This window comes from Cololabis saira, chromosome 6 (genome assembly GCF_033807715.1).
Source record: "Cololabis saira isolate AMF1-May2022 chromosome 6, fColSai1.1, whole genome shotgun sequence".
In the NCBI taxonomy this organism is placed as follows: domain Eukaryota; kingdom Metazoa; phylum Chordata; class Actinopteri; order Beloniformes; family Belonidae; genus Cololabis; species Cololabis saira.
In genome coordinates, this window is record NC_084592.1 from 2,408,275 (window position 1) to 2,424,028 (window position 15,754).

The 15,754-nt window shown below is 41.3% G+C and overlaps 2 protein-coding genes across 4 annotated transcripts in view; both read left to right on the forward strand.

Annotated features, from left to right (window-relative positions):
- The first annotated feature begins 486 nt into the window (after window positions 1-486).
- LOC133445681 (UDP-glucuronosyltransferase-like) lies at window positions 487-6,172 on the forward strand. The gene is made up of 5 exons (XM_061723028.1): window positions 487-1,530; window positions 2,053-2,184; window positions 2,449-2,536; window positions 4,478-4,697; window positions 4,845-6,172. The coding sequence occupies exons 1-5, from the start codon at window positions 670-672 to the stop codon at window positions 5,125-5,127; spliced, it is 1,584 nt and encodes a 527-aa protein (XP_061579012.1). The 5' UTR covers window positions 487-669; the 3' UTR covers window positions 5,128-6,172.
- Window positions 6,173-7,615: 1,443 nt separating this feature from the next.
- Window positions 7,616-15,754, forward strand: part of LOC133446310 (mast cell protease 1A-like) — a 30,967-nt gene continuing 22,828 nt past the window's right edge. The window contains exon 1 of one of the 3 annotated variants that reach the window (XM_061724321.1): window positions 7,616-7,727. Coding sequence is in view for 1 of the 3 variants with exons in the window: in XM_061724320.1 (XP_061580304.1) it covers window positions 9,890-9,938 (49 nt within the window). In the remaining 2 variants the exon portion in view is untranslated. Of the gene's footprint in view, window positions 7,728-9,888; window positions 9,939-15,754 lie in introns of those variants that run through there. The other 2 variants (XM_061724322.1, XM_061724320.1) reach the window with 2 other exon arrangements.

The window sequence follows — 15,754 nt, forward strand, 5'->3', positions numbered from 1 at the left end:
TCCTACAGTGTCGCAGCTACTCACTGAAATCAACTTTTGTGTTTTAAGCAAGTTGCAACCAAAGCTAGAATTCCATGTCCTCCTGTCTGATGTTATCCCCCCGCCCCAGAGTTGTGGGTGTTGGTGTCCTATTACAAGCAGCTTCGCACGCCACCACGCTTCACAACGGTTGTAAATACACCTCCTGTGCGTGAGAGTAGAAACTGTTAAAGAAAAAAGTCACATTTATCATCAGTTGGCAGAGGAAGGGAGCAGCTAGAGTAAACAGAGAGACAGCTTAAACTCACGGTATACGCAGTGTCATCATGACTTGCAAATTACCGACTGTATTAGTTCAACGGTTCCAAATCAGGATTACTGCAATAAATGACTTTCAAACAGTAATGGTGTTAAAGTTCAAGAAGTCATGAGGGGGAAAAGTCATGTAAAAGAATGATTAACAGGAGAGGCGCTCTGAATGCTGAGACTTCCCCCCATGAATTCCACTGAGAATCACCGTTCTTGTCGGAGGTCTGTCTTCCGGAGGTTATATAATAGCCTGACTCAAAATACAGCTTGTATTTCCTGGAGAATTTAAAAACACACACTCTCTCACTCACTCTCAGGCTCAGCCCTTAACAACCGGCACCGCCAGCCCTCACAACCAGCAAAGTTTGCGGAGAGGAAGCAATGAGCCGCGGGTCGTGGCTTCCTGCAGTGGGACTGCTGGCCGGGATATGCTGCCTGGCTCTGGGGCCCGTGCAGGGGGGGCGGGTGCTGGTCATGCCCGTGGATGGAAGCCACTGGCTCAGCATGAAGATACTGGTGGAGGAACTCAGTCACCGGGGCCACGAGGTCACGGTCCTGGTGCCTGAGAGTAGCCTTCTGATCCAAGGCTCCAAAAGCTACAAGACTGAGATCTACAAGGTTCCGTACACTCAGGCTGAACTGGACGCAAACTTCAACAAGATCACAGACGGAGTGTTCGGAAAGCCGCCGGAGTTCACGGATTTGTTCGAAAACGTGCAACGTCTGGTGAACTTTACTTCTCTCCAGGTGCTCGGCTGCGAGGGCTTGTTGGATGACGAGCCTCTGATGAGTCAACTGAGGGGGAAAGGCTTCGATCTCGTGCTCACAGACCCCTTCCTTCCATGCGGCTCCGTCCTGGCCAGGATGTTTTCCATTCCAGCTGTTTATTTTCTCCGGGGGCTTCCATGCATGCTGGATATCAGGGCTAACCAGTGCCCCTCTCCTCTCTCTTACGTTCCTATAGCCTTCTCTGGAAATGACGACGACATGAACTTCCCACAAAGAGTGAAGAACATGTTCATGTATGTTTTGGAGTCATATCTGTGCAAAGTAATGTATCAACACTTTGATGATCTGGCCAGCAGACGTCTTGAAGATGGCATGACGTACAAAGAACTTATAAGCCACGGGGCTATCTGGCTGCTCAGATATGACTTTGTTTTTGAATGGCCCAGACCTCTGATGCCAAACATGGTTTTGATTGGTGGGATCAACTGTGCAAAGAAAGCTCCTCTTCCAGCAGTGAGTATACTCATGAATGTATGGAAGGACAAAACAGAAAAAGAGGAAAGAAAAGGGCATTGCATGCAAACCATCTGCCTCCTAGTGACTGTAAAGTCAGACTAAAGCAAACTGCTTCAGCGTTGTAATAAAAGTTAACTTAGAACCAAAACACCTTTAAAGATAAGACAAGACAGCTTTAACACTTTTGAACTGAATATGAGGACAAGCTTTAAGAGTAAAACATCAGTTGAATTTTTCCTAAACATTCAATATTGGCCTCAACACACTGTGATAGAAGTGGTTAGTTTGCTTTTCCCACAACAGTATTATGGTACAGATTAAGACTAAGATACGAGCTACAGTCACACTTGAGGAAAACAGATGATGGTGTTACTGTGTGAGCACAGATCAAACACAGCCAACCTTGAGTGATGTGATGAAATGCCTATGAGATTCTTTAATAAGCACAACTCACATAGACTGAGAACTTGTTTCACATATCTTGCAGGGATTTTCATGTTTTCTCCAACCTCTCTGCAGGACTTAAAGGAATTTGTGGATGGCTCAGGAGAGAATGGCTTTATTGTCTTTACGCTGGGTTCAATGGTGTCCACCATGCCCGAGGAGACGGCTAACAAGTTTTTTGACGCTTTTCGGGAGATTCCTCAAAGGGTAATGATAAACTAATCAAGTCACTTTGCACTGGATCAATCCAGTTAATCACCACAATGTAAACTCTTTAGACTAAATGCTGCTGACTTGGCATTCTTAACAAGAAATGTGAACGTTATCACATGAGCCTGAGATTTGCACCCTCAATATATGTGCCAAAGGTCTGACCGTGTTCCCTTTGTCCTCGGCCTCGTCGGCGTGACAGATCCTTCATTGATTACCGGACCTGTCTATACGCATTAACTTAGATGATTTATGTTCCAGGTTGTGTGGAGATACACCGGTGTGTTACCTAAAGATGCTCCCAGCAATGTCAGAACAGTGAAGTGGTTACCCCAGAATGACCTGTTAGGTACGTTTCACACACACACACACACACACACACACACACACACACACACACACACACACACACACACACACACACACACACACACACACATATATATATATATATATATACGCACATACAGTATATATATATATATATATATATATATATATATATATATATATATATATATATATATATATATATATATATATACACACACACACAAACATATACAGAGTACAGTGCCTTACGAAAGTATTTGGCCACCCTTGGACTTTTTGCTACATTTCAGGCTTCAAACATAAAGATATAAAACTGTAATTTTTTTGTGAAGAATCAACAACAAGTGGGACACAATCATGAAGTGGAACGAAATTTATTGGATATTTCAAACTTTTTTAAGAAATAAAAAACTTAAAAATTGGGCGTGCAAAATTATTCACCCCCCTTAAGTTAATACTTTGTAGCGCCACCTTTTGCTGCGATTACAGCTGTAAGTCTCTTGGGGTTTGTCTCTATCAGTTTTGCACATTGAGAGACTGAACTTTTTGCCCATTCCTCCTTGCAAACCAGCTGGAGCTCAGTGAGGTTGGATGGGGAGCGTTTGTGAACAGCAGTTTTCAGTTCTTTCCACAAATTCTCCATTGGATTCAGGTCTGGACTTTGACTTGGCCATTCTAACACCTGGAAATGTTTTTTGTGAACCATTCCATTGTAGATTTTGCTTTATGTTTTGGATCATTGTCTTGTTGGAAGACAAATCTCCGTCCCAGTCTCAGGTCTTTTGCAGACTCCATCAGGTTTTCTTCCAGAATGGTCCTGTATTTGGATCCATCCATCTTCCCATCAATGTTAACCATCTTCCCTGTCCCTGCTGAAGAAAAGCAGGCCCAAACCATGATGCTGCCACCACCATGTTTGACAGTGGGGATGGTGTGTTGAGGGTGATGAGCTGTGTGGCTTTTACGCCAAACATAACGTCTTGCATTGTTGCCAAAAAGTTTGACTTTGGTCTGATCTGACCAGAGCACCTTCTTCCACATGTTTGGTGTGTCTCCCAGGTGGCTTGTGGTAAACTTTAAACGACACTTTATATGGATATCTTTAAGAAATGGCTTTGTTCTTGCCACTCTTCCATAAAGGCCAGAATTGTGCAGCATAGGACTGATGGTTGTTGTATAGACAAGAGTCTCCCACCACAGCTGTAGGTGACCCCTGACCCCTGACCTCTGCAGTTCATCCAGAGTGATCATAGGCCTCTTGGCTGCATCTCTGATCAGTCTCCTCCTTGTATGAGCTGAAAGTGTAGATGGACGGCCAGGTCTTGGTACATCTGCATTGGTCTGATACTCCTTCCATTTCAATATTATCGCTTGCACAGTGCTCCTTTGGGATGTTTAAAAGCTTGGGAAACATTTTTGTATCCAAATCCAGCTTTAAACTTCTCCACAACAGTATCTGGGACCTGCCTGGTGTGTTCCTTGTTCTTCATGATGCTCTCTGTGCTTTAAATGGACCTCTGAGACGATCACAGTGCAGGTGTATTTAGACGGAGACGTGATTACACACTGGTGGATTCCATTTATCATCATTAGTCATTTAGGTCAACAATGGATCATTCAGAGATCCTCACTTAACTTCTGGACAGAGTTTGCTGCACTGAAAGTAAAGGACAGGCAGGCCGACCTCCCTGCCCGCGGAACGGACGGTGTTTCTCAAAGCGCTCCCGCGGGGGAGTCGCAGTGAGAGCCCCGGACAACACACATTCGGCGAACTGCGCCATTGGGTGCGCAGCACATTTTGAAAAAAAAATAAGACATTTATATGCACCTAATGGTCACGAAAATATGGTATATATATATGCATACACATACAGTATAAATATACACACACACACACACGTACAAAGAGCCAGTTTGAGAGAGTGCACCAGTAACCGTGGCATCTCCTGCTCCTCAGCTCATCCCAAAGCCAAAGTGTTCATGACTCACGGAGGAACTCACGGCATCTACGAAGGCATCTGTAACGCCGTGCCCATGTTGATGATTCCACTCTTCGGAGACCAGGGAGACAACGTACATCGCATGGTGGTCCGGGGTGTTGCAGAGCGGCTCAGCATGTTTGATCTAACACGTGAAACATTGGTGGCTTCACTTAATAAAATCATCCACGACAAAAGGTAAGACAACCGGGTCCTGAGTCAACAATCACTGGAGTCACTGGAGTTTAATCCATTTCAAGCCAATAATTGATCTAATATGACCTCTGTGCAAACACTAGTTGTAAAGATGATCAATAGCTTTCTGCACGTATTGCTTGTTCTCAGTTACAAAGAGCGGATGAATGAGCTGTCTGCGATCCACCACGACCGGCCCGTTCCACCGGTGGAGCTGGCTACTTTCTGGACTGAGTTTGTCATGAGACACAAAGGAGCTGCACATCTCCGGGTGGCTGCACACGACCTGAGCTGGGTGCAGTACCACAGCATAGATGTATTGGGCTTTTTTCTCATCATCCTCATAACTGTTTTGTGGGTTACACTGAAATGCTGCCTGTTTTGCACCCATAAGTGTTGTGGAAAGAGACATGCAAAGAAAAAATCGGAGTAAGTTTAAATGGGATGCACCCTGTGCATGTGTGAATGTGAGTGTAGAATATTTTAGTAATCGAGTATTCTACTGAAAATTCCATCGATGAATCGAGTAAATATAAATATACATACAGTAAGATGTTAGATGTTAATTGACATCACTAAAACTAAATGATATAATCCAGTAGGTTCATGGCTGTGCATTTAAAAACCCTGAACTTACACCAGTCGACCAAATTCACTGCCTTCACTCAAAAAACTAAGGATCTTACCGAGAAATGTTCTTATTTCTAACCTAAAAATGCCATTACACCTGATAACACATCACTTAAAAGGTTAGCTGTTTTTCCCACGTGTTTCAATTGAACTTTCATTTGTGAGAGAGGCATCATCTACTAACCAGCCGACGACCGTTCCCTTTAGGAACGTTTTCCCACTTTGACTGCACTTCTTTGGGAATAACTTAGGAGAATACAGTGCAGCCGTGAACAGCCTTCCCATCAATGAAAGAAGGAGTTATGCAGCGTGGATCCAGCCTTTGTTTTAATCACCTCAGATAACAGAATCCCAATCAAAATCTCTCAAATTTCAGGCAAGACTAACATGATTTGGATGTAATGGTTTTTACACGGAACCATTTAAGACCTGGAAACAGGAATTGTGACGTAGAATTGTCAAAGTGGTTTAATTCACCATACGAATTGTTACAGATTACTTTTCTAATACTGTATTTGACCCGGTCTTTGTACGTTTTAACCGTATAGAAACATAATTCTTGCCATTGTAAGAATGAGATGAACCTGCTGGATCTACTGCCCTTACTTTATAACAACTTGTGCCTTTTTTTATTTTACCTCTTTTCTTATCATTTGATTTCATTTTATTTGTTATTTACTGTTTAATTGTGTCTTGCTGCTTTTAATGTTGATGTAAAGCACTTTGAATGACCTTGTGTTGAATTGTGCTGTACAAATAAACTTGCCTTGCCTTTTGTGAGATCCGGTGTTGTCCCTGACATGTACAAGTAAAAAATAAGAATAAAACCCTATGTACATGAATATTAATTCATGATTGTATTCATGTTTTTTTTTTATTAAACTATTTAAACACTGATACAGTTCAGGACTGTCTCAGAAAATTAGAATATTGTGATTTTCTGTAATGCAATTATAAAAACAAAAATGTTGTACATTCTGGATTCATTACAAATCACCTGAAATATTGCAAGCCTTTTATTATTTTAATATTGCTGATCATGGCTTACAGCTTAAGAAAACCCAAATATCCTATCTCAAAAAATTGGAATATTCTGGGAATCTTAATCTTAAACTGTAAACCATAATCAGCGATATTAAAATAATAAAAGGCTTGCAATATTTCAGTTGATTTGTAATGAATCCAGAATGTATGACATTTTTGTTTTTTTAATTGCATTACAGAAAATAAAGAACTTTATCACAATATTCTAATTTTCTGAGACAGTCCTGTATTAAATAATACTGTTGAGAATGAACAATAAAACTAAAATGCACAAGTATTAGCAAACCTACAATTCTGCTGAGAATACGATCTAGCTGGTATTGTTACAGCGTGCTGCACGGAAGCAGCACCGTTGCTGCAGCATATTGTTCTGGTGAGACCTGAGGTCACGATGGTGGAATCTGTTTACTACAGAAGAGAAACTACTGTGGCCTCCGCGTGTTCCTGTTGCTCAGGAAGCCCCTTCTGTTTGTGAGTAAACTTTCGCTTCACTTGAATCTGGCAGGGGGGCCAGTGCCCAGAACCCGCACTGGGAACTTACATTCTCCCGCTTTCTTCATATATTTCACTGCACAAAAATATATTCCAACTCTGCCACTCAAAATAAAACCCTAAAAGTTGGAACGATATAAAATATGCACAAAAAAGTAAGCAGTCTTACTGAGACTTGAAGTGACAGGATTTCACAGCTTTCTTGTCAGCTTCATTTCGTTTGTTCGTGTACAAAAAAGAAAACTGCGACAAGAAAACTTTCAACTTAACTTTATTTATTTAAAAATAAACGTATTAACAAAGCGCTTTAAAAATGAAACACAGTTAGCTGAAGTGCTGAACACCAAGGACATTTAAAAAGTAAGAAAAAGCACATAAATGGAGAAACTAATAACAATTTGAAAGAATAAAGTCAACATTTCAACTGGATAAAAGCCAAAGGAACAAAAGATAAAGAAGTAAGATAAACAGGAGCCGACTGAGAATTAAAACCATGATGACAAAAGATACAATAAGAGCGGCTCAGCCTGCCATGAACTAAAATGCAAATCAAAGCGTTGTCTTAAAGTGAAGTAAAAGCCAGGGAGAGTGAATACGTGTTAAGAAAGGATCTAAAAGCAGGAAATGAGTCTGATGTTGAGGGGCAGCTCAGTCCAACGTTTTGGGGAAAATCCCTGATGAGGGAGCGTGGAATTAAGGGGATTAAAAAGCAAAGTTGAGGCCTACCGGTAATACTGATCCTGCAACCGATCCTGCAACCCTGCTCTACTCCCAGCTGAATATCAATCTGCTACGGAAACAGATCACACTCTTCCCTCCATGACTCTGGTACAAGACCCATTTACGCTGCTGCTTATCTGACTGCAGGTGAGAGCAAAACTATTCCATTTACATTCAATTGTATTTATATAGTGTCTATTACAACAGAAGTTGTCGCTAGGATCTTTCCAGAGACCCAGAACATGCAATTATTACATAATCATACCACACACCGGGGGTAGTAGCGGATTTGGTCATAATGTTTAAACTGTGTTTTGTGATTAATAAGCACTTTTTTTTTTTTGTATTATTTTGCGTTGGATCGATGTAGTAAATCAAATTGTTCAGACCATCCAGCTCCTCAACCATCATGTTTCACATGAGCAGTTCAGGTAAAAACTGCAGTCAAATCAGCAAAAATGTCAGTTTGAATTCAATTCAATTCATTTTTTCAATTCAATGTTATTTATATAGCATCTATTACAACAGAATTTGTCTCTAGGATCTTTTCAGAGACCCAGAACATAAACCCCGAGCAGTTATTACATAAACAATGGCAGGTAAAAACTCCCCTAGTGGGAGAAAAACCTTAAGCCAAACAGAAACAATGAGAACATTATGCAATGGCCCTTCCCAACTACTGGGATGTGTAATTCCTAGGGCTTGCTGCAAAAGTCAGTTGAACGTGCAGTACGGTGCACTGAAGCTCCACCTGGTGACTGTAGAACCAGAGCTGCACAGCAGGGAACACTAGTCTGCTCCTACTGGGGTTGCATATGGGGAAAACTTTTTAATCATTCCATTTTATCATGGAACATTTCCCTGAATTATTTGAGCTGCCCCCGGATGCACAAATGTGCCACAAGGGGAATTCAGAAAGTCAGACGTGTTTGTGGGTCAGAGTGAGCGGTGGGAGGTGTGGAAACAGATGAGTCAGCTCTTTCCGTTCACCTGTTACCAGTACTGGGGTTGTAAAGAAATATAAGGGGGGTGGTGGATTTTATCATATGGGGACAGATAATTTGTGCTGATTACAAATAATATAATATATTACAAATAATAGCAGTGACCAAAACAGCTGCAGAAATACTGCAGGAATGACATAGCAGCAGTTAAATGCAGCCTTCTGTAAGCTTTAAATATCCACTGGGCTTACATCAAATACATCAAAACACAACAATAAAAAACACTTTTCTGAACTTATCAATATGACTCTGTCCTTCACAGGATAAGTAACATGGATCACTGCAAAAACTCACAATCTTAACAAGAATATTTGTCTTATTTCTAGTTAAAATGTCTCATTTTAGTAAAGAAATCTCATTACACTTAAAACAAGACTCATCACTGGAAAAAACAACAATTTTCACCTGTTTCAAGTAGATTTTCACTTGAAATAAGTAGAAAAATCTGCCAGTGGAACAAGATTTTTTTGCTTGTAATGAGAAGATAAATCTTGTCCCACTGGCAGATTTTCCTACTTATTTCAAGTGAAAATTTTCCTGAAACGGGTTAAAATTGTCAAATAAGTTATTTTTCTGGTGTTATTTTTCTGGTGATGACTCTAAATGTTGAAATATCAGTAAAACCACATTCATTGATGAAATGACATAAGGAATGGAAAGGAGGGATGGCAGTTTTACAGGGGGGATGATTTGGACCGTTTTATTTCAGGGGGGATGATTTGGACCGTTTTTATTTCGGGGGGGGATGATTTGGACCGTTTTTATTTCAGGGGGGGTGATTTGGACCGTTTTTATTTCAGGGGGGATGATTTGGACCGTTTTTATTTCAGGGGGGATGATTTGGACCGTTTTTATTTCAGGGGGGATGATTTGGACCGTTTTTATTTCAGGGGGGGGGGGGGTGATTTGGACCGTTTTTATTTCACAGGGGATGCCATCCCCCCTCATCCCCCCTCAACTCCAGTACTGCCTGTTACCCCCATCTCTTTCCAGAGTAACACAGCATTGGTGCATCTGGGTGCAGTGGGGTGAGAACAGGAACTGGTCAAAGGTTGTGTTTTTTTTAATATAAAACAACATTAAAATGACAGTTTGACACTTTGTGAGTTAAAAAAAAGAGGGAAAATGCTAATTTGATCGTGGTTTTTCCCACATGCACCAGAGAGCTAAGTGTTAACGTCTTGTGTCTCTGCATGAACATGCTCGACACCTGCCCACCAAGTTTCCGTTTGAGAGTTCAGAGGTTTACTATAAAAAGCGGTTGGGGGGACGGCAACCACACTGCTTCTCCTCGCTGCAACCATGATGCGTGCACCATGCTTCATTATCATCCCTCTGATCGCTGCTCTCACTGGTAAGATCAGTTTATATTCTTCATTCTAAACCAAATAAGAACATCTTTTTAAGGATGTTTTTATATGGAGGTAGATGTGTTTCTTAATTATTCAATCAACATGATCTGTTTGAAGTCTTTCAGTCAGGGTTCAGAATGCATCATAGCACAGAGACAGCACTGGTTCGAGTCACGAATGACCTCCTTATGGCCTCAGATAAGGGATTAGTGTCCATAATGGTTCTACTGGACCTCAGATAAGGGATTAGTGTCCATACTGGTTCTACTGGACCTCAGATAAGGGATTAGTGTCCATACTGGTTCTACTGGACCTCAGATAAGGGATTAGTGTCCATACCGGTTCTACTGGACCTCAGATAAGGGATTAATGTCCATACTGGTTCTACTGGACCTCAGATAAGGGGTTAGTGTCCATACTGGTTCTACTGGACCTCAGATAAGGGATTAGTGTCCATACTGGTTCTACTGGACCTCAGATAAGGGACTAGTGTCCATACTGGTTCTACTGGACCTCAGTGCTGCTTTTGACACTATAGATCATGGCATTTTACTGCACAGGTTAGAGCATGTTGTTGGGATTAAAGGGACAGCTCTACGTTGGTTTAAATCATATCTATCTGACAGATTCCAGTTTGTTCATGTACATGAGGTTTCTTCAGAACAGTCAAGGGTCTGTTATGGTGTTCCCCAGGGTTCAGTGCTAGGGCCAATCTTGTTCAGTTTATACATGCAGCCATTGGGAAGTTTAATCCAGAATCACGGCATACACTTTCATTGTTATGCTGATGTCGTTTAAACCATAAATTAATCAGGTTTGTAAAATAGCATTTTTCCATCTCCGTAATATTGCAAAGATTGGGAAAATCCTCTCGCAGAGTGATGCAGAAAAACTAGTTCATGTGTTTGTATCTTCTAGACTAGATTAATGTAATGTGTTATTAGCAGAATGTCGAAGTAATTTGCTGAATAGGCTCCAGCTGATCCAGAATGCAGCAGCACGAGTACTGAAATGGATTAGCAGGAGAGACCACGTCTCTCCAGTGTTAGCGTCGCTCCATTGGTTACCCGTGAAATTCACAATCCAATTAAAAATTGTATTACTTGCGTGTAAATTCCTCCACCTATTCATGTACATTTTTATCCTCCCATTCACTCTTTTTTTATAGTGTATATATATATATATACAGTATATATTTATGTTTCCTTTTTTTCATTTTGTTGTTTACAGTACTTGTTTATATAGTCTTTGCATGTGTGTACTTTGACGGAGCTACTGCCTAATTTCATTGTACAAGTATAATGATAATTAAAGCTGCAAGCAGCAATGAACGGGCCCTCGCACTCACGTCAACCGCCCCCCATAAGCATATCAGAAATGACACCACCCACGACTTCCTATGTCAAACCCTTCAAAAGTTATAGCAGAAAAAAGGGACGACCAGTCAGAAGAAGGGGCAGGGCTAATTCAGGGCAAAGAAGATCAAGGACTCATTACAGAGTCCCATGACACCACCCACGACTCTCTATGTCAAAACATTCAAAAGTTATAGCAGAAAATAGGGACAACCAATCAGAAAAAGGGACTGGGCTAATTGTCACCAATTATGGTCAAGGACTCAATGCCGAGTCCCATGACACCACCCACGACTCTCTATGTCAAACCATTCAAAAGTTATGGCAGAAAAAAGTATTCTAGGGGGCGCTGTTGAGCCGTGAGGACACGCCCATTAATGCAAACCATGAAAAAAAAAATCTGATCACTCAAATGAACGACGATCATACAGTACAGCTGTATCTCATGGTCCAGAATGTATGATATTATATTAATCTATTATACCATATTATATTACATGTTGTTATTTCATATTAGCGTACCCAGTAATATAGCATATTGTATTATTGCATTGTATGTTGCTTCATTTCATATATTTTTGACTGTATTATATTGTAAAATTATATATCATAGCGATTGCATTATTATATAATTTCAATTTATAACACTAATATACAATTCCTCACACACACACTCCTTCCAAATGTTTCTTTTTTTTCTCCATTATGACAATTGTATGCTATCATCCGTTATGTTTTTTGTTTTTAAGCTTGTTATGTCTGTTATTCAAATATATTAATACATTAATTAATATGCTATACTGTATTTTGTATTGTGTATATTGTGTGTGTGTGTGTGTGTGTGTGTGTGTGTGTGTGTGTGTGTGTGTGTGTGTGTATATATATATATATATATATATATATATATATATATATATATATATATATATATATATATATATATATATGTGTGTGTGTGTGTGTGTGTGTGTGTGTATACCTGAAGTGTGACTACCTGCAGAACGTATTTTAGCATGAAAGCTTGCATATTTAACGTACATCAAGCATCCTGTATCATAGCTACATGTCTGCCGTTTGTAACAAAGCAAACCGCGTGAAAATCGGTTGAAAATCAAGTGAGTTATAGTTATTTTACTTATGCAGACACCTCCTTCCACAATAGAAGTGAACGCTCTAGAGTTAAAGCGATACCGATCCAAGATGGCGGCCACGCCCGACGTTCTCAGGCAGTCAATGCGGCGCCTCGACCAAGATGGCGGCCGCGCTGAACATCAGCCCCTCCCCCCGCGGGAGCTGCGCGCGCAAACTCCACTCAAATTCAAAAGTTATGGCAGAAAATCGGGACAACCAATCAGAAGAAGGGGAAAGAGAAAAGTAATGTGCGTCGTCACAGGACAGAGACGAAAATTTTGATGTAAAAAAAACACAAAAATTGCTGACAAAAATTTTGGCATATCAAGCCAGGCTTGAACTCTCGACCTCTGGCAGCAAAGACCGCAATAATCTGTCTGAGCTAAGTCTCAGCTATTCCTTTTATTTGACCTACTGGATTAGGACAGACCAACATAGCGATAAAATGTCTGGAACTTTTTTTTTCCTAATTTTTTAAATATTTGTAAGTTATAAATATTAGTAAAACCCTACTATTTAAATTATTACTTTTTCTGTAACCATTCTGCCAAGGTTGTAACCGGGCTGAGCCGGGAATATTTCTGAAGTCACCACATTACAGGGAGCTGATTGGTCGGGGGGCGGGGCCGTCATCACCCTACTCGCCACTGATTGGTCGGGGGGCGGCGCCGTCATCACCCTACTCGCCACTGATTGGTCGGGGGGCGGGGCCGCCATCACCCTACTCGCTACTGATTGGTCAGGGGGCGGGGCCGGCAGACGTTTGAATCAGGAAGCGGGAGTCAGCGCGAGAGCGACTGGCGGCTCGCGGCAATTTTATTATAAAAAAAGGACAACCAATCAGAAGAAGGGGCGGGGCTAATTCAGGCCAATGAAGGTCAAGGACTCCATAAAGAATCTGATGACACCACCCACGACTCTCTATGTCAAACCATTCAAAAGTTATAGCAGAAAATCGGGACAACCAATCAGAAGAAGGGGCGGGGCTAATTAAGGCCAACGAAGCTTAAGGACTCATTACAGAGTCCCATGACACCACCCACGACTCTCTATGTGAAACCATTCAAAAGTTATGGCAGAGAAAAGTATTCTAGGGGGCGCTGTTGAACCGTTAGGCCACGCCCATTAATGGAAACCATGAAATATCACATTTATCGCCAGGCCTGGCTTGCATGCAAATTTTGGTGACTTTTGGAGAACTATCAAATATGGACCAATCAGATGAAAGGTGGGTGCGCTTTTTCGCGTCTAGCGTCGCCACGGTAACACTTTTGAAAGAGAAAAGTAATGCGTGGTGTCGCACGATGGAGACGCACATTTTGGTGTATAACACACCTGGGTGCACGTTACGGTTCGGGCTGAATTAACTGCCGAAGGAATGGCATAAATTGCGCCAAAATTACACAATTAATTCAAAATGGCTGACTTCCTGTTCGGTTTCGGCCATGGCTCCAAGAGACTTTTCTTTAAGTTGCGACATGATACAGGTGTGTATCGATTTTCGTGCATGTACGTCAAACCGTATTGTGGGGCTTGAGGCACAAAGTTTTCCGGGGGGCGCTGTTGAGCCATTTTGCCACGCCCATTAATGCAAACCATGAAATATCAAATTTATCGCCAGGCCTGGCTTGCATGCCAAATTTGGTGCCTTTTGGGGAACTATCAAATATGGACCAATCAGATGAAGGGGGGGTGCGCTTGTTGGCGTCTAGCGTCACTACGGTAACACTTTCGAAAGAGAAAAGTAATGCGTGTAGTCGCAGGATGGAGACGCACATTTTGATGTATAACATATCTGGGTTCACGATACGGTTCGGGCTGAATTAACTCTCGAAGGAATGACATATATTGCTCCAAAATTACGCAATTAATTCAGAATGTTCAAAATGGCCGACTTCCTGTTCGGTTTCGGCCATGGCGCCAAGAGACTTTTCTTTTAGTTGCGACATGATACAGGTGTGTACCGATTTTCGTTCATGTACGTCAAACCGTATTATGGGGCTTGAGGCACAAAGTTTTTTCTGTTGAACCAATCAGATGAAGGGTGGGCGCGCTTTTTGGCGTCTAGCGCCGCCACAGTAACGCTTTTGAAAGAGAAAAGTAATGCGTGTTGTCGCAGGATGGAGACGCACATTTTGATGTATAACACACTTGGGGGCACGTTACGGTTCGGGCTGAATTAACTTTCGAAGGAATGGCATAAATTTCGCCAAAATGACACGACTAATTCAAAATGGCCGACATCCTGTTCGGTTTCGGGCATGACCCCAAGAGACTTTTGTTTAAGTTGTCCCATGATACAGGTGTGTACTGATTTTCGTGCATGTACGTCAAATCGTATCGTGGGGCTTGAGGCACAAAGTTTTCTGGGGGGCGCTGTTGAGCCATTTTGCCACGCCCATTAATGCAAACCTTTAAATATCAAATTTTTCGCCAGGCCTGACTAGGGTGCAAAATTTGGTGACTTTTTGGGCATGTTAAGGGGGGCAAAAAGGCCCTCACTTTGTCAGGAAAATAATAATAATAATTAAAGCTGCAAGCAGCAATGAACGGGCCCTCGCACTCACGTCAACCGCCCCCCATAAGCATATCAGAAATGACACCACCCACGACTTCCTATGTCAAACCCTTCAAAAGTTATAGCAGAAAAAAGGGACGACCAGTCAGAAGATGGGGCGGGGCTAATTCAGGGCAAAGAAGATCAAGGACTCATTACAGAGTCCCATGACACCACCCACGACTCTCTATGTCAAAACATTCAAAAGTTATAGCAGAAAATAGGGACAACCAATCAGAAAAAGGGACTGGGCTAATTGTCACCAATTATGGTCAAGGACTCAATGCCGAGTCCCATGACACCACCCACGACTCTCTATGTCAAACCTTTCAAAAGTTATGGCAGAAAAAAGTATTCTAGGGGGCGCTGTTGAGCCGTGAGGACACGCCCATTAATGCAAACCATGAAAAAAAAAATCTGATCACTCAAATGAACGACGATCATACAGTACAGCTGTATCTCATGGTCCAGAATGTATGATATTATATTAATCTATTATACCATATTATATTACATGTTGTTATTTCATATTAGCGTACCCAGTAATATAGCATATTGTATTATTGCATTGTATGTTGCTTCATTTCATATATTTTTGACTGTATTATATTGTAAAATTATATATCATAGCGATTGCATTATTATATAATTTCAATTTATAACACTAATATACAATTCCTCACACACACACTCCTTCCAAATGTTTCTTTTTTTTCTCCATTATGACAATTGTATGCTGTCATCCGTTATGTTTTTTGTTTTTAAGCTTGTTATG

Excerpts from the sequence above, each read along its gene's own strand:
- LOC133445681 (XM_061723028.1), top strand. The coding sequence starts at position 670 with ATGAGCCGCGGGTCGTGGCTTCCTGCAGTGGGACTGCTGGCCGGGATA. Across the intron at positions 2,185-2,448 it reads TTCGGGAGATTCCTCAAAGG|GTTGTGTGGAGATACACCGG; the intron begins GTAATGATAAAC and ends TTTATGTTCCAG. Across the intron at positions 4,698-4,844 it reads AAAATCATCCACGACAAAAG|TTACAAAGAGCGGATGAATG; the intron begins GTAAGACAACCG and ends GCTTGTTCTCAG.